Here is a 26,833-nt window from a genome sequence, read left to right as displayed (position 1 = left end):
GCCAGGAAAATCCCTTCACTGCTTCTGGAAAGCTTTCCTGGAAATCTTTCTGACCGAGCACCATCTGTGAACTTCTTTAACACAGAAAATGTACCACTGTAACAGCACACGTGACACTCTACTGTATACTTCTGGCCATCTCCCAACTAGACTATGAGCTTCCTGAGATCAGGAATTCTATCTCAGTCACATCTTTGATCCCTAGACCCTCACATATTAAGCATGTTGTAAGTGCTTAATACATGGATTAAAAAGAAATCCCAGAAAAAATCAATCATCTGGTTTAAGAAATATTGTTAAAAAAAGGGGAAAGGCTAACATTTCATTTTAAATCAGTTACAAAGCCAAATATCATCTATGCAGACATTAAATTAGTTAACAGAGGCTTCATGTCTATGCCAAAAGTATCAACCTACATTTTTGACATACCCTATTTACTTATGCAATCATCTCAACTTGGGCTTCCATCTCTAAGAGAAATCAGCAAGCACTTTTACCAGTATATATCTTCTTTATTTCCTCTATGTTTTGCCTTATTCAGAAGTGGAAAACTTTGCTTTTCTTTTTCGAATTTTTTTTTTTTTTAAAGATTTTATTTATTTATTTGACAGAGAGAGACACAGCGAGAGAGGGAATACAAGCAGGGGGAATGGGAGAGGGAGAAGCAGGCTTCCCACAGAGCAGGGAGCCCGATGCGGGGCTCGATCCCAGGACCCTGGGATCATGACCTGAGCCGAAGGCAGACGCTTAACGACTGAGCCACCCAGGCGCCCCTCTTTTTCGAATTTTTAAGATTTTCCCTCTTGTTTTTACAAGAGCATTTTCTATGAATAAAGTAAAACTAGAACAGAGTTGGAAATCAAGTCTGCCAAAGGATGGCAGATCTTCCAGTGAGAAAGGCTTTTCAAATGGATTTCAAGCAGACACTATAAAACTATACTACCATTTACTGTGAAAAAGATAAGGCCCTTTGGGTGCCTGGGTGGCTCAGATGGTTGAGCGTCTGCCTTCGGCTCAGGTCATGATCCCAGGGTCCTGGGATCGAGTACCACATCGGGCTCCCGGCTCAGCGGGGAGCCTGCTTCTCCCTCTGACCCTCTCCCCTCTCATGCTGTTTCTCTCTTGCTCGCTCTCTAAAAAATAAATAAAATGTTTAATAAAAAAAAAAAAAAGATAAGGCCCTTTTCTACATAATATGGACCAAAAATAGAACATGGTGCAGTTATTCTAGGGAATAAGGGCTTTGGAACCAACTGCTTAGTTTGAAGCACCCACATGCTCCCTGTATGTAACCATGGACAAATTCACACAAAAATTCTGTCCTTGGTTTCCTTCTGTGAAATGGGGATACTACCACCTATTTTACAGAGTTTGGAAGAGGATTAAATCTTTTTTTTAAATTTTTAAAAATTTATTATTTATTTGACAGAGAGAGAGAGAGAGAGACAGCGAGAGAGGGAACACAAGCAGGGGGAGTGGGAGAGGGAGAAGCAGGCTTCCCACTGAGCAGGGAGCCCGATGCGGGGCTCGATCCCAGGACCCCAGGATCATGACCTGAGCTGAAGGCAGACGCTTAACAACTGAGCCACCCAGGCATCCCTGGAAGAGGATTAGATGGGATGATTTAGGTGAGGTGCAGTGTGAGGCACAGAACACACAAATCATGAAGATTACCACCATTATTATTATTATGGTTAACAGATTTATATATTTTTTCTTCCAAATTTTTATTTAAATTCTAGTTAGTTAACATATAGTGTAATATTGGTTTCAGGAGCAGAATTTAGTGGTTCATCACTTACATATAACATCCAATGCTCCTCACAACAAATGCCATCCTTAACACCCATCACCCATCTAGCCCATCCCCCGCCCATCCCTCCATCAACCCTGAGTTTGTTCTCTCTCGTTAAGAGTCTCTTATACCACCATTATTATTCATCATGTTTGTGAGTAAGTAGTTTTAGATGTATAGGTAATAAAGCCAAACCAATACCTTCTGGGAAACAAAATAATTGGTCCATTTTTGAGTTCAAGTTATTTGGTAACATCACTTCAAAGTAATACTTTATAAACAAAAGTTTGTAACTATTATTTTTTTCTCACCAGGGATTATGAAAAATTATTTTCTCAAAAGCTTATAATAGGGGGCGCCTGGGTGGCTCAGTTGGTTAAGCGACTGCCTTCAGCTCAGGTCATGATCCTGGAGTCCCAGGATTGAGTCCCGCATCGGGCTCCCTGCTCGGCAGGGAGTCTGCTTCTCCCTCTGACCCTCCTCCCTCTCATGCTCTCTCTCTCTCAAATAAATAAATAAATAAATCTTTAAAAAAAAAAAAAGCTTATAATAGGAAGTCATACTTACCTTTGCTGTGTCTGAAACAGAATTCCAGTAACCACCACTGAGTGAGAATTTTCCGCTGCCTATCCGTGCCAATATTTCCTCTGGTGTATCATCAGGGCCATTTGCAAATGGAGTGTAACTAATTTATAATGAAATTAAAATGTTAATGAATAAAATTTCTTTTTTGGTTGGTAATCTTCCCATTTATTTGCAGTGTTCAAGAGTACTCCGGGTAATTAAATTAATGTAATACTTTACTGAAATCTCCTAAAGTAAAAAATATCAACATCATGAAGCTCCATTAAGCACCAGGTCAAGGTATAAGCTATGAAATATTAATTAGACTTAATATATACTATAAATATTTTAAGATATGACACATAAGAATAGAATATTTAAAAACAGTGTATGTTTACAACATAAGAGTACAAAAGAGATATGGAAAAAATCAAGTTAAGACCTTAAAACATTAACAAATGGTACATTAAAGAAAATCAGTAATGATAGTTATAAATGTGGTGCATATATATATATATACACACAGAGAGATACACACACAGGACTACATTATTAGATAACATGAGAAAACATGAAAAGAAAGACATTACAACACAGAGATTAAAAAAAATAGAAAAAAATATTGATGGATAAATGCTTACAACATATGGTCCACTCACCCAGTAAGCATTGTATAGAGGAGGACACCAAGACTCCATATATCACAAGCAGCATCATAGCCTTGTCGTTTTAAAACCTAGAAAAAGTAAAAATTAGTATTAACATACTACTGTTTAGAGATTTGAATAGGCTGTGAAATGCACTATCTTCTAAATCAATGTATTTAAGAAAAACCTCAAAAGAACATGGTTAACAAACAAGGCAATATATTAATCCTATTCTATAACATTCTACAACTCATAATTCATATATATATATATATATATATAAATTTGATTTTGGTATTTGAATTAGCATTTATTGAGTGATGCCATAGCAGACAGAGGACTATAAAATAAAATGAAGGTAAGTTTCTTTTTCTCCCCCCACTGCTTCCCTCTAAGTTTCTTATTTAAATGAATTTATATTCATTTTGTATGAGGCTGCAGAAGTGGTTACATAAAACAGTAGTTTTAGGAACACATAAAAGTACAAACAATATAATGAAAAATTACACTTTTACATATATAAAATATGATTCACTTGAGCACTGAGTAATCACCAACTATTATCAGGCATGAACAGTGATAAATACAAAACACTCTTGTTTCCTTAAGAAAATTAGACTATGGCAGGGGAAATAAACATATAGTTAATAAAGCAACATATTATAACAAAATTATGCCTAAAGTGGTATAGGTATAAAGATGAGGAAACAATTCATTCATTTTTGTTTTTAAAGATTTATTTATTTTAGAAAGAGAGAGCGAGAGCAAGAGTGAGTGCGGGGGAGGGGGAGAGGGAGAGAGAATCTCGAGAAGACTCCCCGCTGAGCATGGAGCCTGACATGGGACTCGATCCTATGACACTGAGATAATGACCTGAGCCGAAGTCAACAGTTGGACACTTAACCGACTGAGCCACCCAGGTGCCCCAAAACAATTCATTCTTGATATGGAGAGAGAAGGAAGGCTACGGGGCAGCCTGCTTGTACTGGGCCTATAAGTAAGAATTCAGGAGGCAAAGGGAGGAGGTGGAGGAGAGCAGAGGACACTCCAAGAACAGAGGCAAGAGAGCAGAGCATGCTTAAGGACAGGCAAGGATTCAGTGTGGCCAGATGTCCAGGTAAGGGATACCAGAGAGAACAAAGAAGGGCTTTTATAAATATCTTAAGGATTTTTCCTGCAGGCAATCTGTGGTCATTGAAGCACTAAACAGGGAAATAAAATAAGTAGATGGGTATACCAAAAGGATAACTCAAGGTATAGAGGAAATGCTGGCAAGAAGACAGACTGGAAACAAGGCCATCTGATAGGAGGCAATTTGTAGCAAACTAAGTGAAAGGCTATGAGGAACCACACTAAGGCAGGACATGGAGAGAATAAGATGTAATGATAAAATAGGAAGGACTTAGTAGAGCTGGGATGTATGGGATAAGGGAAAAGGGGTCTAAAATATTTAGGAATCAGAATGGAAAGGGTTTGGTGACTGACCGGATGTAGAGAAATGATGGAGAAGGAGGATTTCAGGAGGACTTCCAAATTTTAACTTGAACGACTAAGTGGTGAATCTGAGACAAAGAGTTAAAAGGTCAAGTCTAAGGATAGTTTAATCACGGAAGATTTCCTGAAGAATATGAATTTAGAGGCTTTGAAGCAAAAAACATTTGAAACAAAAAACATTAGGTTTTGAAGCAAAAAACATTCCAACATGCCAAGGCAAAACAGCTACATGGTGATTTCCAGAAGCAGATTGCTTGTCTGAAGCAGGAAAGAGGAAAAATGAGATGGCTAGATGAAGTGACCATGCTTGGACACCAATATGTGTGAGAAGCTGTGGCTATATGGACAAACAAGCAAAAAGTCTGTCCCTCATTAGTTCTAGTCCCACCAGGAGAACAGGTGCAAGTAGTCTTTTTAAAAGCATTATTTTATACCTCAAAAGTAACAAAATTACAAAAAGTTTGGAAAATAGAGGGGGGAAATCCAGCTCTACAATCCAATTGTCCTAGCATTACCAACTGTTATCATTTTTTGGTGAAATATCTAACGGTAAAAGCAGAGACTTTGCAGCCATATTACCTGGGCTCAAATCTCAATCTGACCTCAAATTACATAACCTCTCACTGTGCACCTGGTTTCCTGTAAAACTCAAAGAGTAAAAGGTCTCACTTCACATAGTTATAAGAGAAAAAATTATTATATGTAAACTCTATTTGTGAGGATGAAATCAGCTAATACATGTGACTGGCACAGAAGCTTGATATTAGGGTTAACTATTATTTATTATATAGTTCACAGTTACATTTTTTTTTAACATAGTGATAATAAAAAGGTAAGAAATCTTGAAGGCAAAACAGTGGACTTTAGATTTGCTACAATGGGGAACCAAAATTTCTTAGGAAAAGAAGCAACTTGATCACAGCAGTGCTTGAAGACTTCATTAAGTCGATGGCTCTTCTGTGGAATGATCACAGAACCAGAGAGGGAAGGAAGGAGGGGCTAGGATGGCAGTTCTGTGAAAAGAAGAACCTCAAACTGGTTTCAGGGGATAACAGAGATGGTACCTAGTTACGTAGCTAAAGACAAGAAGAGACCATGATGCTTTAGCCTCAGAAATACAGGAAGATGGTGACAAAACCAGGAAATTAGAAGGATATTAGGAAAGGATGAGAATAAACTAGTTTCCGTTTAATTCCATGTGCTCACAGCACAAAAGTGTCAGTGATAGCAGACCGCTACAGATGTGTGATTATGTAGAAGACAGAAGGTAGAGCAACAAAAGGACTGTAGTGGACTAAGTAGTAGGGGGCTGAGGACAGGATGAATTACCATCAGAAGAAAAAGGGTTGACATTTTAATTATTTGTTCAGTAAGTCTTCAATGGAAAAACTATTAACTATTCTATATTAAACACAGCAAATGAATTTTTAAATATACTGAAATACTGGAAGCAAACAATTTCACAATTACCTCCGGTGCAACAAAATTTGCAGTATAACAAGGAGTCATGAGAAGACCGTTTTCTGCTCTTAGCTGTTTGGCAAAGCCAAAATCACAAATTCGAATAGATTCTGGATTGCCAGATTCATCCACATAAAGAATGTTGCTAGGTTTCAAGTCTCTGTGAACCACCTAATTGAAATACAAATTGAAGAGGTACATTAACAATACATTTCAATTACGGAAAACTCTTTATTCACAAACTGTCAAGCAACGTACTTAACAAGACGATGAGTGCTGACCTTTAAATTATCTCATTTTAAAATGCTGATAATGTAAGTATAACTCTCTAACACAGAACTGGGGCAAGGAGAGAAGGAAGAAAAAAATAGTATGTACATCCCTCCTCTTTGTCCAGTTGAGTAAGTGGGTTAAGGTAAAATGCAAATAGCAATAATATCTGTCTCTAGGTTATTCATTCATTCAACAAATATGTACTGAATGCCTATCATGTGTCAGGGTATTATATAAGGAGCTCTAGATACTATGCTCAACAAGACCCATAAGATCTTTGCCTTTCCATGCTAGGAGCTTACACAGTAGTGGGGGAGGCAGAGAATAAACAGGTGACAGATGGGTCTCTACAGGAGGTAACATCTGATCCAAGACCTGAAGAACAGAATGAACAAGCCAGAACAGTGGGGGATGGTCATTCTAAGTAGAGGGAACAGCATGTATGATGGATGTATACAATAAACATATGCCCACAGGCTCAATGGAATAGGCATGGGGTTCAGGAGTAAAAAAGGAAAAAAAAAATCCAGACTTTAAGTATTGCCTATTTGATATCTAAGTGACAATGTCATACATACAAAAAGATATCGTTTCCTTTAGAGTTTTGTATTATTTTCCCCCTTTAGTTACCTACTTGAATAGTTCTCGTACATAAGCCTTCTGACATTCCTTATTAGACTTATATGTTTCTTCTACCGTGAAATTCTGAGTCTAGAGTGTAATCAATCATCTCAGTTTTAGTTCCTAACATTGAGCACATTACTTCTCCAGACCATCTGAATACTAATTACTGCTGAGGCAACAGGAAAAGAACAGAGAAGACTCAGATGACTGCAAAGTCATCAATTCTTCAGTGAATACAGAGTCCCACTAATTTTGAGCTAGTGTACTAGGCGAATCTTGACCAGCTAGAAGTCAAGATGCTCTAGGATGAAATTAACACATTGCACTTGTTAGCTTCTATGAGCAAATACAAAATGAGAATAATGTATTGAAAATAAACCCCTTAAGAAGTAAGCTCTTAATTTCCTTTTATTTATTTATTTTTGTAAGATTTTACTTATTTATTTGACAGAGAGAGACACAGTGAGAGAGGGAACACAAGCAGGGGGAGTGGGAGAGGGAGAAGCAGGCTTCCTGCGGAGCAGGGAGCCTGATGTGGGGCTCGATCCCAGGACCCTGGGATCATGACCTGAGCTGAAGGCAGACGCTTAACGACTGAGCCACTCAGGCGCCCCTTATTTTATTTTATTTTTTAAAAAATATTTTATTTATTTATTTGACAGAGAGAGACACACAGAGAGAGGGAACACACGCAGGGGAAGTGGGAGAGGGAGAAGCAGGCTTCCCGCAGAGCAGGGAGCCCGATGCGGGACTCGATCCCAGGGCCCTGGGATCATGACCTGAGCTGAAGACAGACGCTTAACGACTGAGCCACCCAGGCGCCCCTCTCTGGTTCTGCTTCTAAACTTGCAATGGACCCAGTTCTCAAGAGTACAGAGTGGCCTAGCAAAAAAGGTGATAGGTCTTCCAGGTCAGAAGACCTCACTTACTTTTTCTTGGGAAGCATAAGAATTTAATATAAACAAGTTAGGATTTCAAAGTATCACTACAAGCTTGGTGGGAGAAGTTTACATAGAGGAAGAACAGCAGAATAAGCTAGTAACAGTTATTTTCCATTAATGCATAAAGTAACTTCTACCTTTGTAATTTTAGTTTAAACATTAAGGAAAAAAAGGTAAAAAAAAAAAGGTAAAGGTATGTGTGTGTATGTATACGTGTGTGTGTGTGTGTATAAAATGTTAAAAAGACTTACCCCTTGTGCATGAAGATATTCAACAGTTTTGGTTATAGTAAACAGGACAGCACTGGCCTCTCTTTCAGAGAAAAATTTCTGTCTAAGAATTTTATCCAGCAATTCACCCCCTTTCATAAGTTCTGTCACTACATACACATATTTTCCATCATCATATACCTGTAAAATTAAACATCAAAATGTAAAAAATTATTTGAAGCTTTATATGTACTCAGAACAAAGTTTAGCATATTCAAGAGAAAATTAAAACTCATTTTATAGTCAAGGAAAATTTTACTTATCACAGCCAATAGAGGGTATAAAATCTGCAAACCATTTTATACATATAAGAATATTAAAATACAAATTGATTAGATTGAATGTCAGAAAAATAAACTGTAATTTCCTTCTATGAAACATAAGTCATGGCAATCAAAGTAACTATGGGCAGCGTATATCAAGGGGCACTGAACTTTTGCTCTCAGGGTTTGTTTCTCTTGATCTTTCTATCTACCGATGACAGCAGGGACTGGTATAAAGACACATGCCTGTAATTTTCCTGGAACTTCTACAATTGCAGAACTGTATTTACATACGCAGTACAATGAATTATCCTGGTTTTGATTAAACTGAAAGACAAGTTGTGGCAAGAATTAAGTAGGAAGATTAAGTAGCAAAAAGAAATTCCATCTAACCCCACAGAAGCATGCCAGTTTACTCCTAATGTAGAAATAGAAAGCTCATTGTAATTTTGGATTTGTACTCCAGGCAATCCCGAACTGAAATAACCCCTTTATTAAACTTCAGTTCCTTTTATTCCCCCTCACCACAGGGCTACTATACACTTTTTATTTAGTTCCATAAGAGGTACCATGTACTAGGGCCCCAAAAATGGAGAAAACAAGGTACCCGTCCTCGATGTTTTTATTCTAGTAGAGAGAAACAGACATAAAAACAAGAGTTAAAAAAATGTTGGAGATACTGTAATAAAAGTAGGGAAAATTTTAGAGACTTTGGAATTTGAAATGAAGGAAGGAGGAAAGATGTGAAAAACAGTGACAGCTTAGGGAGTTTATAAGGCAAGGATGAGAGAAAATATTTTCCATACCTCCTTTTTGATTTACTTAGTTGGATTCTTGGAGATTATATCAAAGAGTCACTTAAAGCTACACAGCTTCACATTTAATGGCACTAAGCTAACATTCTCCTTCGAACAATGAGCAGGGATAAATTAATCTGAGGAAATTAGGAGTTTTGGTTATGAAGAAGGGAGAGTAAACTTTGGAATTCACGAAATCTCAGAGGTGAAAGGCGAAAGGCACCTTAGAAGTCCTGTGGCTTAGTTGGCCACAGGACGTATCAGGTCTACAACCCAGATACAGTCTTTGAGGCTCTGTGAGCACCATCAGCAAGAGAAGATTTAATGCTGTCTGGGGAGTTCACACCCTTTGCCAACAGCTCTGTTATGATAAAAAAAAACAGAGGTAGCAAGGAGAGGATACTTTACTTGTCTGGGGTGCAGTGATGCGCAGGACAGGCTTCCTGGAGGAAGTAATGTTTTAGCAAAGTTTTAGATGCACAGTAGTTAGCCAGGCAAAGAAGGGAAGTGGTAGTATTAATTGAGGAAACCATAAATTCAAAGATAGAATGGCATGAGAAAAGGAGGAAAGTTTAAAGATGAGCACATAGTGGAGCATGGTTGGAGCATGGGGTGGAGAGGAAGTGTGAAAACCAGTGCAGACAGAGGAAGGTAAGGACTGGAGGTGAGAGGGGGTAGGAAATGTAGGCTGAGGGGTAATGTGGTTCCATGTGAGTGTTTGCTCTCTCTGGCAATACTGTGGAAGACAGTCTGGGGAGTCCATGAAGCATGAGACTAGTCAATCCCCAATACTAATTAGTACACACATGTTCCAACAAACATATCAAAAGCAATAACATCAGCTACACTTTTCTTCTTAAAGCAAAAGTATAAAAATTAACTATATCAACAGGTTTTTCTTTATAACTGAAATTACGCTATATATGTTGTCCTTAAGTCAATTTTTTAAAAACTTACTCCTATTAGGTTCTTTGTCTACCACATGATATTTGAAAACATTCCAAATGTGAGCTGGACAACTGATTCAAATGATCGGAGTTCAAGAATCTACTACTTACATCCTTTAGAGTAATGATGTTTGGATGCTGTCCATAACGAAGAAGAATTTCAATTTCTTCTGTTGGGTCTCTCTTGCTTTTATCAATAATCTAAAAGGCAAATATTTATCATAAAATCTCATGAACTATTAAGGTCACAAACCTTAAGAATTTACAGCTACAGACTTTAGGTATTATCTTACATAAATACTGGACATATGAGCCATTTATCAACCAATTTTATTCAAGTACCTGGCCAGACTGTCTAATCAAAATTTGAAAGCCAGTCTAAGTTTAGGACTTTCTAAACACTCAAAAGCCTCAAGAAAAGGTACCAAGAACATATCTTTCTTCCATCCTTGAATGTCTTAAAACCTTGGAAACTCAAGTCAACTTCTAACCCCTATCAATACAGATAATTAAGAACAAGATGTATCTGCAATACCACCACTAACATCTGTTTATTGAATTAACTTTACTTCCTTTAATAAAAGTCTTCAATGGAATAACCAATTAGTTGGTAAGCTACTTAAAATACATAAAAAATTAATTCACAGCTAAGTAGAACAAGCTTATTTTTGAAGCTAGGCAGAAAGCTAAGCAGAAAACCACACCTAGAATTTTACTTGGCTAGAGTTAAGTTTAATTATTATAATAAAGCCCTTTAAAATACTAATGTAGCTTTCCAACCCTTTTATGTCAGCTGCTTCTTAAAAATACACCTCTTAATGTTTTAATCTGTTAAAGTAATATTATATTTTTAAAAGGACAAGTTTGGCTTTCATTTTGTCCAGAGGGTAGTCTGAAACAAATTTTGTGACCTTCATATTTTCAATTTTAAAAAAGCTTAGTAATTAATGTACACAATAAATACTCAAATGCTCCAGCAGTCAAGGAAAGAGCTTGCAACTCAGATAGCCAAATCTGCTATCTGAAATGGATTTAGTTGTAAAACAGTTCTGTACGTGGAGAACAGGGAATACAAACATTAGGTGTACACTGTAATCAAATGCAAATGACAGTGTGGAATTAGGCAAATGGATGATTAAGACGAAAGGTGTATGGAATAGACATCCTAATTCAGGGGATATGATCCGGGAATAGTCTTTTGAAAACTAGAACACACTGGGAGGTGTTATTCCCAGCAACATTCTCTTTGATCTGTTAATCTGAGCAGAGTTTACGTCACATTCATACTTGTGTTTGTAGATCTTAGATTTGTAGTAATTTCAGTAGAATGAAGTGCTGGGATTGGTTTTATGAATCAAATTTAAGTCACAAGAATCCACAAATAGCTTGAAGATATTCTCAAGGTTTTGGTATATAGCTTCTGGTTTCTGTAATTCAAAGGGGGCCTCAGGGCACTTATGCTTTTTTTCTGATGTGTTTATGGAGGCAAGATACACCCTTAAACTGCCCCTCATGTACACTACTCACCTTCTCTCCTTTCATGTAAGCAATCTGAAAATTCCTATGTACCCCAGATTTCACTATGAGCAATGAGTAGGAGAAGAGCAAATTAACATGCATTTCTATGGTTCATCCTACGTCCGACAGAAAGCCGGACACTGATGATTTTTAAAACAATTACATCTAAGTTTAGAATAGTAATTACAATTTTTTTGTGTATGTGTGCGTCTTCCCAGATATTTGCTATGCATATATAAAACACATTTATTTTTATTTTTACACAGTGAAATCATATTAGATGATAGACGGATGGATGTACTGAAATAATAATTAATGCCCCTCTCCTACTAACTAAACATGAGCTACCCGCACTTATAGACCAGTTCTAAGGTCCAAAATAAGTTGAAAGCTTTAGATATTAAATCGCTTGTACTGGGAGAGTAGTGACTACCAACTCAAGAAATGAAAAGGCAGAGACTTGAATATAGCATTTTTTCACTTACAACTACAGGTTTGTAACTCAAACTTTATCATAGAGCCATGTGATTTGGTTTTTGGCTTAGAAAATTCTTATTGTCTTGACACCTGCTGAAATTAAAACAGCTAATGATAATAAATTTTATAACAGTAGTGGTTCACTTTTATTGGTTCACAGATCCTTTTATATGTAAAGGACAGTATGAACATTTTTGCCAGAAAAATGGAAACACATAAAATTTGGCATACAATCTTGAGGAATTCCCTGATACTTAGACCACAAAATGGGGGACTTTTTAGAGTAAAAGGATGTTACTAAAAATCAGGTCAGGTGTAAACTGTACTAATGCCTTGAGCAAACTGGAGGTACGCTACCTTGCCTTTAGTTTACAGGTGAATCCGTGGTTCCAGATTAAGATCCCTAAGGGTTGCTAGGCAAACATTTAAATTTACCTTTTTTAAAAAACAAAACAAAAGGCACATTTACCAAAGAAGAAGTGTTTAAGTTTAACTGGTACTGACACATGTGAATAATAACTGTTAGAGTTGCATTTTATATTTTATTTTAAATTTTTTAAGTAGGTTCCATGCTGGGCATGGAGCTCAACGTGGGGTTTGAACTCATGACCCTGAGTTCAAGACCTGAGCTGAGATCAGGAGTCAGATGCTCAACTGACTGAGCCACTCAGGTGCCCCAGAGTTGTATTTTAAATCTAAAAATATTTACCTTCACTGCAAACTCCATGTTTGTAGCTTTATGTATGCATCTCTTGCAAACAGAGTAGGAGCCAACTCCAATATCTTCTTTTACTTCATATCCATCAGTAAACTGAATACTGTTTCTGTGCAACTGCTACAAACACAATTACAAATTGACAAAGAGTTTTGTAATGACTATGGTACAATTCATAATAGGGGAATATGTTACCCATTATGCATTGCTGATGTTAACAATAAATATAAATGAATATAAGCAAAAATAAAAATGAATCTTTACAGCATTTATTCTTCTACAACTATGTATTTTAGAGGTGTCTACCATAAAACGTACAGCAAGAAATAGGCTTTTAATTTTTTTTAAGAAGTTTTTTTTTTAAAGATTTTATTAATTTATTTGACAGAGAGAGATAGCGAGAGATGGAACACAAGCAGGGGCAGGGGGAGAAGGAGAAGCAGGCTCTCTGCTGAGCAGGGAGCCTGATGCGGGGCTTGATCCCAGGACCCTGGGATCATGACCTGAGCTGAAGGCAGACGCTTAACGACTGAGCCACCCAGGCACCCCAAGAAATAGGCTTTTTAAAAAGCTTATGTCAAAAATAAAAAATTGAGTATGTACAACAGAAAATGCAGGGTTACTTGATAAGGGGTTGAAAGCCCTGCCTGCGACTGAGCCCTATTCCACTCCCCAAATGGCGCTAGGCCTTTGAAGTACTTTTGCAAATAGGGAGAAGTTTGAAACCTCTGATATAGAAGAAAAGATTTAGGAGGATTCAGAATTAGAATATCCAGATTCTTGTCTCAGACGCCCCTCTGGCAGACTGCAACCCTGAACATGTGTTTTCTCAGAGGGTAATGGTGAGGATTAAATAAAAATAACATATTTGAAGGTGATACCTATTATCATCATTGTGGACTATCAGTAGCCATGCCCTCCATTTCCACCCTCAAGTCAAAGTTTCAATACAACTTCTGCTAGAGAAGCTGTTAAAGGGTTAAGGACTAGTAACACGTGGTAGGATGATGGCTAGCATATTAGTAGTTCCATAAGCAGGCTGAGGGAAGTTGTGCTGTCCTTGGCTATATTGAAAGGAGACCCCCCCCCCCACCAATGCCTATGAACTGTGTATAGGTTAACATTTGAATTCTGTAGAATATATGTTTGTGATTTCTATGTTAGGTACAGAAGTTATAACTTAAAAACTTGCCATACATCACATGCTTGCTATAGTAAAAGGAACAAACTACTTCAATCATGAACTTTATTTAAAAACCAGTGTTTAAATTGGTTTTCTAGAAAGTGGAAAGCAACTTAACTCAGGAAAAAACTTTAGAGCAAAAGCAACTTCATCATCAAGCAAATTCAAGCACTAATTAGTGCCCTAAAAACAATCAGTGCTTCAAAAGATATATCTATTCCCTCTTATGATTTGGAAGATTTATTAAATTTACCTTTCCATGATGCTGGGATGGGATGAAATAAATCTAATGGTTTTTACTACTTGTGTTTCTCTAATAACATTTACTAGTTCAGTCTCCTGTTACAAACACACAGACATCTGGAAACCTGCTTCTATTGTTTTTACCTTGTGCTCCAACTCTGATACACAGATGGGATAATGAGGTAGGGGACACCCTAAGATTGTACCTATAACCATTTCTTTTAAATAGCAATGGGGGCTCCAAAAGAACAAGGACACAAAACTTGGAAAACATAAGACTGAAGTTCACTTTTATTTCTTACACATTTCTACAGCAAAAGTTGGTGAACTATATAGCCTGTGGGCCAAATCTGTTTCATTACTAGCTTTTGTAAATAAAGTTTTATTGGCACACAGCCACGCTCATTTATTTAGCTATAGCCCATGGCTACTTTTGTGCTACAATGGCAGAGCCGAGTAGTTGTAATGGAGATCATATAGCCTACAAAGCCTCAAATATTTATTAACTGGCCCTTTATAGAATAAGTCTGCTGAGCCCTGTTCCAAGCCATCAGGGAACCAGGAGACCTCAGTTCATCATAACTGACCTGACAGAGGCAGCAGATGAAACAAATTAGGCCAGATAAACATTATGAGGCATTGGGCGCCTGGGTGGCTCAGTCGGTTGAGCGACTGCCTTCGGCTCAGGTCATGATCCTGGAGTCCCTGGATCGAGTCCCGCATCGGGCTCCCTGCTCGGCAGGGAGTCTGCTTCTCCCTCTGACCCTCCCCCCTCTCATGTGCTCTCTCTCAGTCTCTCTCTCTCAAATAAATAAATAAAATCTTTAAAAAAAAAAAAAACATTATGAGGCATAGGAGAGGGTATAGATAAGATGGTGATATGCATCTCAACTCTCTTAGAATTTCCCCCTTTTTTTTTTTTAAAGATTTTATTTATTTATTTGAGAGAGAGCGCAGAGTGAGGGAGAACACAAGCAGGGGGAGGGGCAGAGGGAGAGGAAGAAGCAGACTCCCCACTGAATAGGCAGCCTGATGTGGGGCTCGATCCCAGGACCCCAGGATCATGACCTGAGCCAAAGGCAGAGGCTTAACCAACTCAGCCACCCAGGCGCCCCTCCCCTTTCAAGTCAGATAGGTATCCAGGACTCTGGTGCATGCAATCTTTTTTTTTTAAAGATTCATTATTTATTTATTTTAGAGACAGAAAGAGCATGCATGGGCGTGTGCAAGCCGGGGCAGGTGGGAGGCAGAGGGAGAATCTCAAGCCGACTCCGCACTGAGTGCACAGCCCCGCCAGCGGCCTGATCCCACGACCAGGAGATCATGACCTGAGCTGAAATCAAGAGTTGGATGCTTAACCAACTGAGCCACCAGGCACCCTATCTTTTTAAAGGCATATGAAAGGAATTCCTAAGAGTAACATCAATGATATAAAATGTATTATTTTAAACTGCCCACTTAAAATCAGCAGTTAAATCTAATTATTCACACAGTAAACTATATTTTACAACATTTCAAATTTTAAATTATTTATACATTCACTCACCTGCACAATTGAATGCACACCAACTGTCTGCATAGCTTGGCTTTCATCATCTGAGGTGATAGCAACAAAACTAAACCCCCGAAAAAGCTGATGTGCATTAGCACTAGGTGGAATACCCGGTGAATCTGAAAAGAATAATACATTACTAAGAAGGTAATACTCTGAAAGATAATTAAGGGAAGAACTGTTGACAGTATGACCTTTCTCACTTATTCTGGAATTCCACTTCTTAGGCATCCAGGGCTTCTAGGATAACTCAGTGAAACACTCTATCAGCTTTGTCCTGATGGCTTATTGGCATCACAACTCTAACATCCTAGTTCCTCTGAGCCCAGAAAATAGCTAACTCATTGAAGAATATAATAAATCAATGAATTACTAGGCTAATGTTATTCTAAATTAGCACTGTCTCATAGAATTTCCTATAGTGATGGAAATTTTCTTTATCTGTGCTGTCCAATATGGTAGCCACTGGCCACATGCAGCTCCTGGGCATTTGAAATGTGGTTAGTGTGACTGAGAAGCAAAATTTTAAATTTTAATTAATTTAAATTGAAATAACCACACGTGACTACTGGCTACCATATTAAACAGTGCAACCCTACATGATAACCTAACAATGCTACAGCTCCTGGTGAGGGGGAGATACAAGGTTCACCTACAGATAATTTAGGAGAAAGGAATTTAGTCTGGTAGTCTCAATATATAATATCAGAATCTGGAAATCTAAACTACAAGTTAAAAATTACTACATCTATATATATATATATAAGGAACAAAAGTAATTTCTTTTTTTTAAAGATTTTATTTATTTATTTGACAGACAGAGAGAGAGCACAAGTAGGCAGAGTGGCAGGCAGAGGGAGAGGGAGAAGCAGGCTCTCCGCTGAGCAGGGAGCCGGACGTGGGGCTCAATCCCAGGACCCCAGAATCATGACCTGAGCCGAAGGCAGCCGCTTAACCAACTGAGCCACCCAGGTGCCCCAGGAACAAAAGTAATTTCATGGTATGCAGTCCTTAAAATATATTTTATGACATGACATGTATGGTTACTCAAATTATTTGTGTGGAATCTACTGGCATTAACAAAAATAGAAAAATACTTTTAAAAAATATAATTAATATTCACTACAAAAACAAACAATAAAAGCAGAACAAATGCGCTATTCATAAATATAAAGACACAATTAAGCATACTAATATTTATAATCATACTATAAAGGCTAAGGGCAAGCAAAAAGCAAACAGGCAAATATACTTAAATATCAACTCCACATAAAGTTCTTTTTTAATATCAGCTTGATATTCTCAGCAACAAAGATTGTTTAGTGCATTTTAAACCAATGTGACAGTATTATACTGAAGAACTCTGCTAAGAGAACCATACTGAAGAACTCTTCTAAGAGAACCAATCTGGGCAGAATACAATGTATAACTGCTCTCTTTTGAGATTTTTCCTCTATCAGGCCAAATTGTAATGAGAAAGCAAAGTAAAACATTACCATATATCATCAATTCTATGCATACCACTGTTCATGTATTTGATAAAATTTTGTTCATGTATTAATCAAAATTTCTAAGACTGTCTTATAAAAATAATAAATATTCACCAGTGTTTAACATAATTTATGAGGTTATTGACTGGAAAGCTTTATAATAAAGTGAGGTTTAAATGATGTACTCTATAGAAAATATATGCAAATATACTTTTTATTTCTTTGCTTGTCAATGATAAACCTGGGGTCCGGTACACCTAAATGAGAGAGTACGAGAGTGCAGAACACACCATTACATGCATACACACACTAATTTAATGAAATACAGATTACCGTTTCAAAGATAATTTCTCTAATAATAGTCACTGTTTACGCAATTCTAGGATAAAGCATGACACAGGATATGAATCATTTTGAAATTATCACACCTCATATAAAGTTTATGTTTTGGATTCGAACTTGACAAGTACTTCCAGAATACTACCTAATATCAGAGTTTTAAAGAGTACTATCTATACTGAAGAGTATTTCATGTAAAAATAGCTACAGGTAAATAAATGTACAACCAAAGAATTTTTTCACATAAATAGTATCAAAGTTTAAGGCACAACCTAATTTGCTAAAAGATTTAACAAGGATCTTAACTGCTATAAAATGCTATAAAGGATTTATTAATTATCTAGTTATTGCAGCAGGGATATGGTATGACGGGGAGATATGAGGATAGCATTAAGAGTCATACATATATACGTTACATTTAGGTTTTTACATTTTCTCCTTACCTTTGGGAGTTTTTGCAGTAAACTCAGGATCAAAATAGAACGTATCTTCAGGCCTGCCAGTTGCAGGTTTAAAAGGTGGATGAATTTCTCTTCTGTACAGTTTCTGGTGGGAAAAAAGAGAGACTTAGACATGCATTAATTACAAAAAAAAATTCAAACAAATTTTCATTTTATACTCACATTCCAGTCTATTGTTGAGAAAAATGAATGTCTTTTAATTTCCTCAACTCCATCTGGTCCTGCACCTATCAAAAATTAAATGGTTTAAAATTTTTGATTAAATGGTAATTTTATTTCAAGGAGGAATATATAATTTATTTAGTCTTTGCTTTTAATGTTTGTCCTACTATGTCATAATTCTACAACAAAAACAAATATCCACCTCCCCCCATCAAAAAACCCCAAAGACCAACAAACACACAAAAGAAACAAATTAATTACAAATTTTACCTAATCTGTTTGCAGGATTTCGTTTGAAAAGCATTCGTAAAAGACTCTGGGCTTCAGGACTCAAAAACTGTGGCATCCCAAGTTTGGCTCTAAATAATAAATCCACACAATAACATTTTATTTTTTGGAGGTATCTGTAATTTTATTTTAAAATTTTTAATCTTTTTTTATTTTGAGATAATTGTGGATTTATACTAAGTTGTAAGAAATAATAGAGATAGATCCTGTGTACCTTTTACCCAGTTTTCCCCAATGGTCACATCTTAAAAAACTATAGTACACTATCACAACCAGAATACTGACATTGATACAATCCACTGATCTCCTTCAGATGTCTCCAGTTTTAACTGCACTCATTGTGTGTTTAAATTTAGTTCTATGCCATTTTACCATATGTATAGGTTCCTGTATCCACCACCACAGTAAAGATGCTGAACAGTTCATTACCACCAGCATACCTCACGTTGTCCCTTTATAACCATACCTGCCTCCTTCCCTCTCTAATTCCTAACCTCTGGCAATCACAAATCTATTCTACATTTCTATAATTTTGTCATTTTAAGAATGTTATGTAAGTATAATCATAAAGTGTACAATCTTTTTTTTACTCAGCATAAATTCCCTTGAGATTCATCAAAGTTGTTGATTAGTATTCCACGGTGTGGATGTACCAGTTTATCTGTTTACCTGTTGAAGGGCATCTGGATTGTGTCCAATTTTGGGTTACTACAAATAAAGATGCTATGAACATTTGTGTATAGTTTTTTTGTGTGAACACTTAATAGAATTTTAGTCCATAATTTTTTTTAAAGGTTCTATTTATTTATTTGACAGAGAGAGAGAGTGACAGACTACAAGCAGGGAGAGGGGTAGAGGGGTAGGGAGAAGCAGACTACCTGCTGAGCAGGGACCCCGATGTGGGGCTTGATCCCAGGATCCCAGGATCAATACCTGAGCCGAAGACAGACACTTAACTGACTGAGCCACCCAGGCCCCCTAGTCCATAATCTTCTAACAAACTTTTCCGTTTTTATAAATTTTGCAACAAGCACTGTTGTGAGAGTAAGATCATCTGAGTTTTAGTTCTGGCACTGTTACTAAGAACTTTGTGACCTTTGGGAAAAGACATTTCCCTTCGGTCTGTTACCACTTCTTTATAAGCAAGGGGACTAACCGTCAGATCAATGGCTCCCAAACTGGAGCCTTGGAACCTTTTTTCAAAAGAAATTTAAGAAATCCACTATTTAAAACTGCTAAAAGAACATGTGCTACATATGCCTATGTTTTCCTCCCATTCCCTTTAATAGTCCTACAAGGAAGAGGAGCTGGTGGGAAAAGGGTCTGTGGAACACCTAAGAGTCTACAGCACACAGTCTGAAACCCACCAGCGTGAATGAGCTTGAAGGTCAGTTTCAGCTCTAATATATAATTTTATTCTTTTTTTCTAACTTATAAACTAAGGAACTAATGATCCTCTAAGTATGAAAATAGTAACAAAGCTGGAGAAATGGCTAGCAGAGAAATTTCTACTTCAGAAATAGATCCACTTATTATTCAGTGAGTTGTTACTGAGCTACTACGTGCCAGATATTCCTTAGTGCTGAGGATATAGAGATGAAGATAGCCCCCCCCAGTTAGCGGGGAAGACAGAGATGGATAACCCAAGGATAACCCTAATATATGAAGAGGCAAATTCAGAAGGACATATAGAAAGACTGCTAAGGGAACAGCAGGGGATCATCTAATTTAACATGAGAGACTGAAAGGCCTTAAATGCAGTTTAAAGGTTGAGAATTTATTCACTTGGCCAGTGTTCCCCCAACATTTTACTAAATAACTTTAAATTCTCTAGACACTCAGCAACAACAACAAAATACTTCATGATCTAATAAATTTGTGGAATGTATCTATTATACCCCCTGTTGGAGACACAGAATAAAATACACTGCATATAAAAGGCTGAGAAATCTAAAGTAATCAGTATTTTTCTAAACATTTGCTTCCAGTACATCTTTTTCAGAGCATACCTATTCACATCTTATAGAATTAGGATTCTGTTGAACAAATCTGGGAAAATACTGCCATATTAGGTAATAAGGATATAGCAGAGGTCTTTATTTTATTTATTTATTTATTTATTTATTTAAGATTTTATTTATTTATTTGAGAGAGAGAGAAAGCATGAGGGGGGGAGGGTCAGAGGGAGAAGCAGACTCCTCGTTGAGCAAGGAGCCCGATGCGGTACTTGATCCCGGGACTCCAGGATCATGACCTGAGCCAAAGGCAGTTGCTTAACCAACTGAGCCACCCAGGCGCCCTAGCAGAGGTCTTTAAACAGTGGTCTAACAAGACCAAATTTATTTTCAACAAGGTAACTCCAAAGGTAGTATAGATTGACCTGGAGTGGGAAGTGGTGGTAGTTGTAGGCATTCTACTTCGGAGCTTGACTCAGTAGTGTAGGTAGGAAACCACCATGGTCTAAGAACTGTAAGCAGTGCAATGTAAAGGAAAGCCTGGGACAATGAAATATTTCTGAGAGCAAATTTGGTCAATACCTGCATGTGCAAGAGAGGGGAAGAAATCAAGAATGATTTTTAGGTTTCTGGCTTGGGAAGCAGGGTGCTTAGAAATGAGGCTAATTGAAAATACAACAAGAAAAAACAGCAAACAGATAAATTTAGTTTAAAAATGTTAAGTCATATATATCACTTTTTCAGAGAGCCATGCAGGTGAGTAAATGCAAATATAGGTCTGATGCCTGGTTAAGTTAAAGAAAGAGTGATTTGAGAGTAATTAAAATGCTGACAGTAGTTATAGGAAAGACTGAAATTAGCCAGGAAAATGAGCACAGAAGGGAAGAAAAGCATATCAGAGATGAAACCCTGGGGTACAAGAACATTTAAAGAGTGGTCAGAAAAAGAACAATTTGAGCATTAAAAATAATGAATGCAACTGTTTGTAAATGCTGCATCACACTGATTATTAAATCCCATAGATTCATTTTAGTAAAATAAGAAAAAGAAAAAACTAACATAAAACCCAACTCACTGGACACCATCCCCACTGGAGGTAATCAGGGCTCTGGCAATTGGAAATAATTAAGAATCAAGTATTTATTCTGACTTTCTTGTTTGAGCCTTATTTCAAGGTAACTAAAGAGCCCTAGTTGATTAGAGAAAGTTCAGTGTTTTGGAAAATACCAGCTAATAAATAAAGAAGGAATAAAAGTAATAGAAAATCACGATTTTTGAATCCCTAATAAAATGTTTCAAGTAATGATTACCAATGGTTGAAACCACTAGATGAAAGCCTGCCAGGGAACTTTGTAATAGAGGAATCAGCTGTAACTATAGAACTCATCACTTAAAGTGGGACAACCAGGTGTTCTAAGCCTTCTGATGTGATGCAATAGGGTGCAGCATGAGCTATGAAATAATCTTGCCCAAAAAAACTTAACCAGAAATGCAATAAAGGAACAAGTTAAACAATATTACAAGGAGAATAAAACAATTTCAACACTCCTAGGAAAAGACTAATTGTGTAACCATGTTAACAAGAGAGCCACAAGAACTGGCTTTAAACTCATTCAATTGATCAAAAACAACCTGCCTAGGTAAACTGTTTGTTTGTTTTTGTTTTTTTCCAAACCAACCAATCAATAACTGCTCTTCATCTGTGAAAATCAGCCAAACAAGAGTGGACTGACTCCAACAACCACACCTGAGTGCCAAGTGATCAACAACAGTCCCACCCAAGTAACCACTCTTAGAGATGATGTCAACCCACTTATGGCCCTGAAAATCTGCCAATTCTTGAACTCCACCCTTCCCCCAAACCCTATGTTAAGAAGAGTGGTCTATGCTGCTTAGACACTATTAGATCAGCATCACTCTCCCTTACTATAGTAAGCAATAGGATTGGCTTTATGCTTTTTGTTTCATATACTGAGAGGTTGTCTTTTTGACAAGATAAATTCTGAAAGTGGAATTCTATAAAACTGTCTTGGTTTCTTCTACAAGTAAATGGTAGGGAAAAACAAGGTAGAGTGTTCTGGAAAAACAGAAGCTTGAGAAATACAACCAAATGAAATGTTCAGATGTGATTTGGGACTATAAAGACACAGTTCTGGAGAAAATCTGAAAAGTCTGGTTAAGAATTGGTATTAGTGGATACCTTAGCAGTGTCTTGTTAGGTGTGGTTATGTAAGAAAACATCCATATTTTCTAGCGATGCAAACTGCAGTAGGTGAGAAATGGCATGTCTGGAATGCTTAAAATATTTCAGTGAAGAAAGAGATGAAGCAAATGTGGCAAAATCTTGATGTCTGTTGAATCTGCATGACTGATATATGTGTTCACTGTATTAATTCTATTTTTGTGAATTACATTAGAAGTTTTTCGTAACTAAACAGAGAAAAGCAGGCAGAGAAGGAATGGTCAAGCAGGAGATCAAAAGAGGAACTGTTAGGGAGGCAGGAGAAGCAGATGCGAGTAGGAGGATCTAAATGGGAAGAAAGTGGCCAACAGTGTCAAATACTCCCAGAAACACCTTTCTTAACTGTCTCCTCTAAAATGGCTTCTGCCCCTGCCCCTTCCCTCACACTTCAAGAATAATCTGGTTTATTATGCCTATTGCTCCTATTACTATCTGATATTATTATATTCATTTTTTAAAATATTAATTTCTTGTCTCCCCGACTAGAATGCAAGCTCTGTGAGACCGGAGAAGATCCTGTCCATCTTGTTCACATTGCATCCTATGTAAATGTAGTAAGAACTCAATCATCTGTTGAATGAATTGTGTGAACAAATGGTGCGGAGAGTCACCTTTCTAACAACCTGCCACTGGTTTAAGCAACCAGATCACTGCTGACCATAATAAGAGGAGTTTCAGGAGAGTGGTGGTAATGAATGATCAACAGGCTGTGGAATAAAAGCATCCAAGAAATGGTAACAGAAAGCACAGACTATTCTTTAAAGAGGCTTTGTGATGAAAGGATGCAGAAAGATGGGCAGAAAGTTGAAAGGAAGCCAGGTCAAAGAAAGGTTTTTTTTTTTTTTTTTGTTTTCCTGACACTAGAGTATATTTGTTAGCTGAAAGGAAGGGGCCAGAATCGATGGAGTAATGAAGGTTTAGGGAACATTAATTTATACAGCAAATATTTTTTTACCTTTTTTATTGTGGAGAATAATATAATGTGCAAAACAAACCAACCCTGCACAACCCCAACATCACCAAAGTATAGTTCACTGATTTACCACAAAGTCATGTGGCCAAGAAATATAACACTGTAACCCCTCATTCAATGTAACCACTTTTCTTATTTTACCTTGGCTGTTGCCATCTAAATATGGACCTTAAAAACTGTGCTTTAGTTTGTCTGCTTTAAAACTTTATAAATAGAGGGGCGCCTGGGTGGCTCAGTTGGTTAAGCGTCTGCCTTCGGCTCAGGTCATGATCCTGGGACCCTGGGATCGAGCCCCGCATAGAGCCCTGCATCGGGCTCCCAGCTCTGCAGGGAGCCTGCTTCTCCCTCTCCTTGCCCCCGGCTCATGCTCTCTCTCACTCTCTCTTAAGTAAATAACTAAAATCTTTGGAAAGAAAAAAAAAAACTTTATAAATAGAATCATATAGTTATTTATTCTTTTGTATCGGTCTGCTCAGCATTCTTACGTGATTTACCCAAGTACCTGCATATAACTGTGGTTTGTTCATTGCCTTTGCTGTATGGCACACTGTACCCCTGGGCCAAAGGCCTCAGTCTCTTTTTGTATGGCTTTCGAGCTAAGAATGGTTTTTACATTTTTTTAAGGATTTTATTTGAGAGAGAGAGTGAGTACAAGTGGCAGAGAAGAACAAAGGGAGAGGGACAAGCAGACTCTGTGCTGAGGGCGGAGTCTGACATGGGGCTTGATCCCATGACCCTGAGATCATGACCTGAGCTGAAATCAAGAGTTGGAGGTTTAACTGACTGAGCCACCCAGGCGCCCAGGTTTTTACATTTTTAAAGTGTTGGAAACAAACAATAAACAATAAGTGACAGACACAGTGTGTATTGGCTTGCAAAGCCTAAAATATTTACAGATCGTTTGTCAACCCCTGCTGTATCTCATGTATGAATATATCATAATTTATGAATCCACTCTACTGCTAGTGATCCATTTTCCACTTTTTGGCTATTACAAATAATGCTGCTATGAATATCTTTGTTCTAGTTTCTTGATGTGCAAGTACCTTGATGCATGTAAACTGAGTGCATGCCTATGAATGGGATTACTGGATGAGGGTATACATATATTTGGCTTTAGAAGATTAATGTCAAAAACTGCTTTCCAAAGTGGTTATAAGAGTATTTATATTCCTTCCAGCTATAGATAAAAGTTGCCACTGCTCCACATCCTGTCAGCACTTTATATTGTCAGTCTTTTTACTGGTAGCCATTCTGGTGGGTAAGCAGTTGTAGCTCATTGTATTTTCTGATTAGTGAGGGTGAGCAACTATTTATTGGCCATTAAATATCCTCTTCTGTGAAGTCCCTGCATCTCTTACTCATGTTTCTATTGGGCTGTCTTTTTCTTATTGATTGACTGGAGTTCTTGATATATTCTGGATACAAGCCCTTTGCTGGTTATATGTCTCAAATGTTTTCTTCTACTCTCTCAATGGAATCTTTTGATGAGGAGTTAATCAGTTTTAATGTAATAATAATTTATCAGTCTTTTCTTTTATGGCAAGTGCTTTTTATAGCTGAAGACTATATTTCCACCCAAAGATCATGAAAATAACCTCCTATACTTTTTTTTTTTTTTTTAATTTATTTGACAGAGAGAGAGAGACAGCCAGAGAGGGAACACAAGCAGGGGGAGTGAGAAAGGGAGAAGCAGGCTTCCCGCAGAGCAGGGAGCCCGATGTGGGGCTCAATCCCAGGACCCTGGGATCATGACCTGAGCCGAAGGCAGACGCTTAACGACTGAGCCACCCAGGCGCCCACCTCCTATACTCTTATAGAAGCTTTTTTTTTTGCCTTTTTACATATATTTTACCTATTTTTGCCTATTTGCATATATATGTAAATATATATATATTTGTATGCTTACTTTGGCAGCACATATACTAAAATATATGTATATCTGTAATATACTTGGAAATGATTTTTGTGTGTGGCATGAGGTAGGGATTGTTTTATCTTTTTATATATGATTTTTCTAGCATGATTTGTTTAAAAAGGCTGTTACTTCCCTACTGTTCTGCAATTTCCAATGGTCATAAATCAAATGTCTATATATATATAGTTCTGTTACCTGGCTCTCTATTTTATTGCACAAGTATATTTTCTATACTTCTTTCAATGACATTTTGTCTTAATTAAATTTAGAGTAAGACTGGATACTTGGTAAAGCAATTCTTCCTATCTTGATTTCTTTGGGAGCGTTTTAGCTATTCTTGGTCCTTTGTACTACATATTAGAATCAGTTTATCAAGTTTCGTACAAAAAACTTCTTAAAATTTAAATTCCATCTGCATTAAGGCTATAGTTATGCTGTCCAATATGGTAGCCATTAGCAACAAACAGCCACTGAGCACTTGAAATACGGTTAGCCCAAATTGTAAGTGTAAAATGCACCCTGGAAAAAATATAAAATGCACACTGAGTTTCAAATAAGTATGAAAAAAATGTATCATATCTCATGAATCATTTTCTAATGTTGATTATATGTTGAAATGATAATATCTTGTATATATTGAGTTAAATAAAATATATTACAATTAATATTTTTTTACTTTTTAAATGTTGCTACTAAAAAATTTAAAATTAAGTATGTGGCTCACATCACATTTCTATTGGAAAATGCTCATCTATACAAACCCACATCTTTACAGTACTGTGTCTGTCACAATGTGAATATGGTACAACCTTCCAGGTTATTTTGGCCTTTTAAATTTTCTTTAAATAAAATTTCCTAGTTTTCTGCATAGAGTTTTTGTATAACTTTTGCTAGATTTAGCCCTAGTTATTTGAGTTTTTTATACTATTGTAAAGACTATTTTTTTAAAAAATTCCATTTTCTGTTGTTAGTATATAGATATGAAATAGATTTTATTTATTGACCTTTGATCCAACAACTTTGCTAAACTCTTATTAATTCCAAGAATGTATATGAAGATTTGGATTTTCTATGGACACAATCTTGTTATATAACAATGACAATTTTACTTCTTTCTTTCTTTCTTTTTTTTTTAAAAGATTTTATTTATTTATTTGACAGAGACAGAGACAGCGAGAGCAGGAACACAAGCAGGGGGAGTGGGAGAGGGAGAAGCAGGCTTCCCGCTGAGCTGGGAGCCCG

At 37.0% G+C, this 26,833-nt stretch overlaps 1 protein-coding gene across 9 annotated transcripts in view; it reads right to left on the bottom strand.

The window, feature by feature from the left end:
- Positions 1–26,833, bottom strand: part of RPS6KA3 (ribosomal protein S6 kinase A3) — a 116,750-nt gene that overhangs the window by 9,976 nt on the left and 79,941 nt on the right. For all 9 annotated transcript variants that reach the window (XM_006741719.3, XM_081809056.1, XM_081809058.1 and 6 more), the window contains 10 exons: positions 18,486–18,574; positions 18,216–18,280; positions 18,036–18,138; positions 15,758–15,882; positions 12,780–12,905; positions 10,187–10,276; positions 8,051–8,209; positions 5,971–6,132; positions 3,019–3,095; positions 2,363–2,480 (listed from right to left, as the gene is read on the bottom strand). In XM_006741719.3, the coding sequence (XP_006741782.1) occupies positions 2,363–2,480; positions 3,019–3,095; positions 5,971–6,132; positions 8,051–8,209; positions 10,187–10,276; positions 12,780–12,905; positions 15,758–15,882; positions 18,036–18,138; positions 18,216–18,280; positions 18,486–18,574 (1,114 nt within the window). The remainder of the gene's footprint in view (positions 1–2,362; positions 2,481–3,018; positions 3,096–5,970; positions 6,133–8,050; positions 8,210–10,186; positions 10,277–12,779; positions 12,906–15,757; positions 15,883–18,035; positions 18,139–18,215; positions 18,281–18,485; positions 18,575–26,833) is intronic.

The sequence above is a fragment of the Leptonychotes weddellii genome, chromosome X, assembly GCF_054177405.1.
Source record: "Leptonychotes weddellii isolate Sample4059 chromosome X, ASM5417740v2, whole genome shotgun sequence".
Classification (NCBI taxonomy): domain Eukaryota; kingdom Metazoa; phylum Chordata; class Mammalia; order Carnivora; family Phocidae; genus Leptonychotes; species Leptonychotes weddellii.
This window is presented reverse-complemented; position numbering and strand designations above follow the sequence as displayed.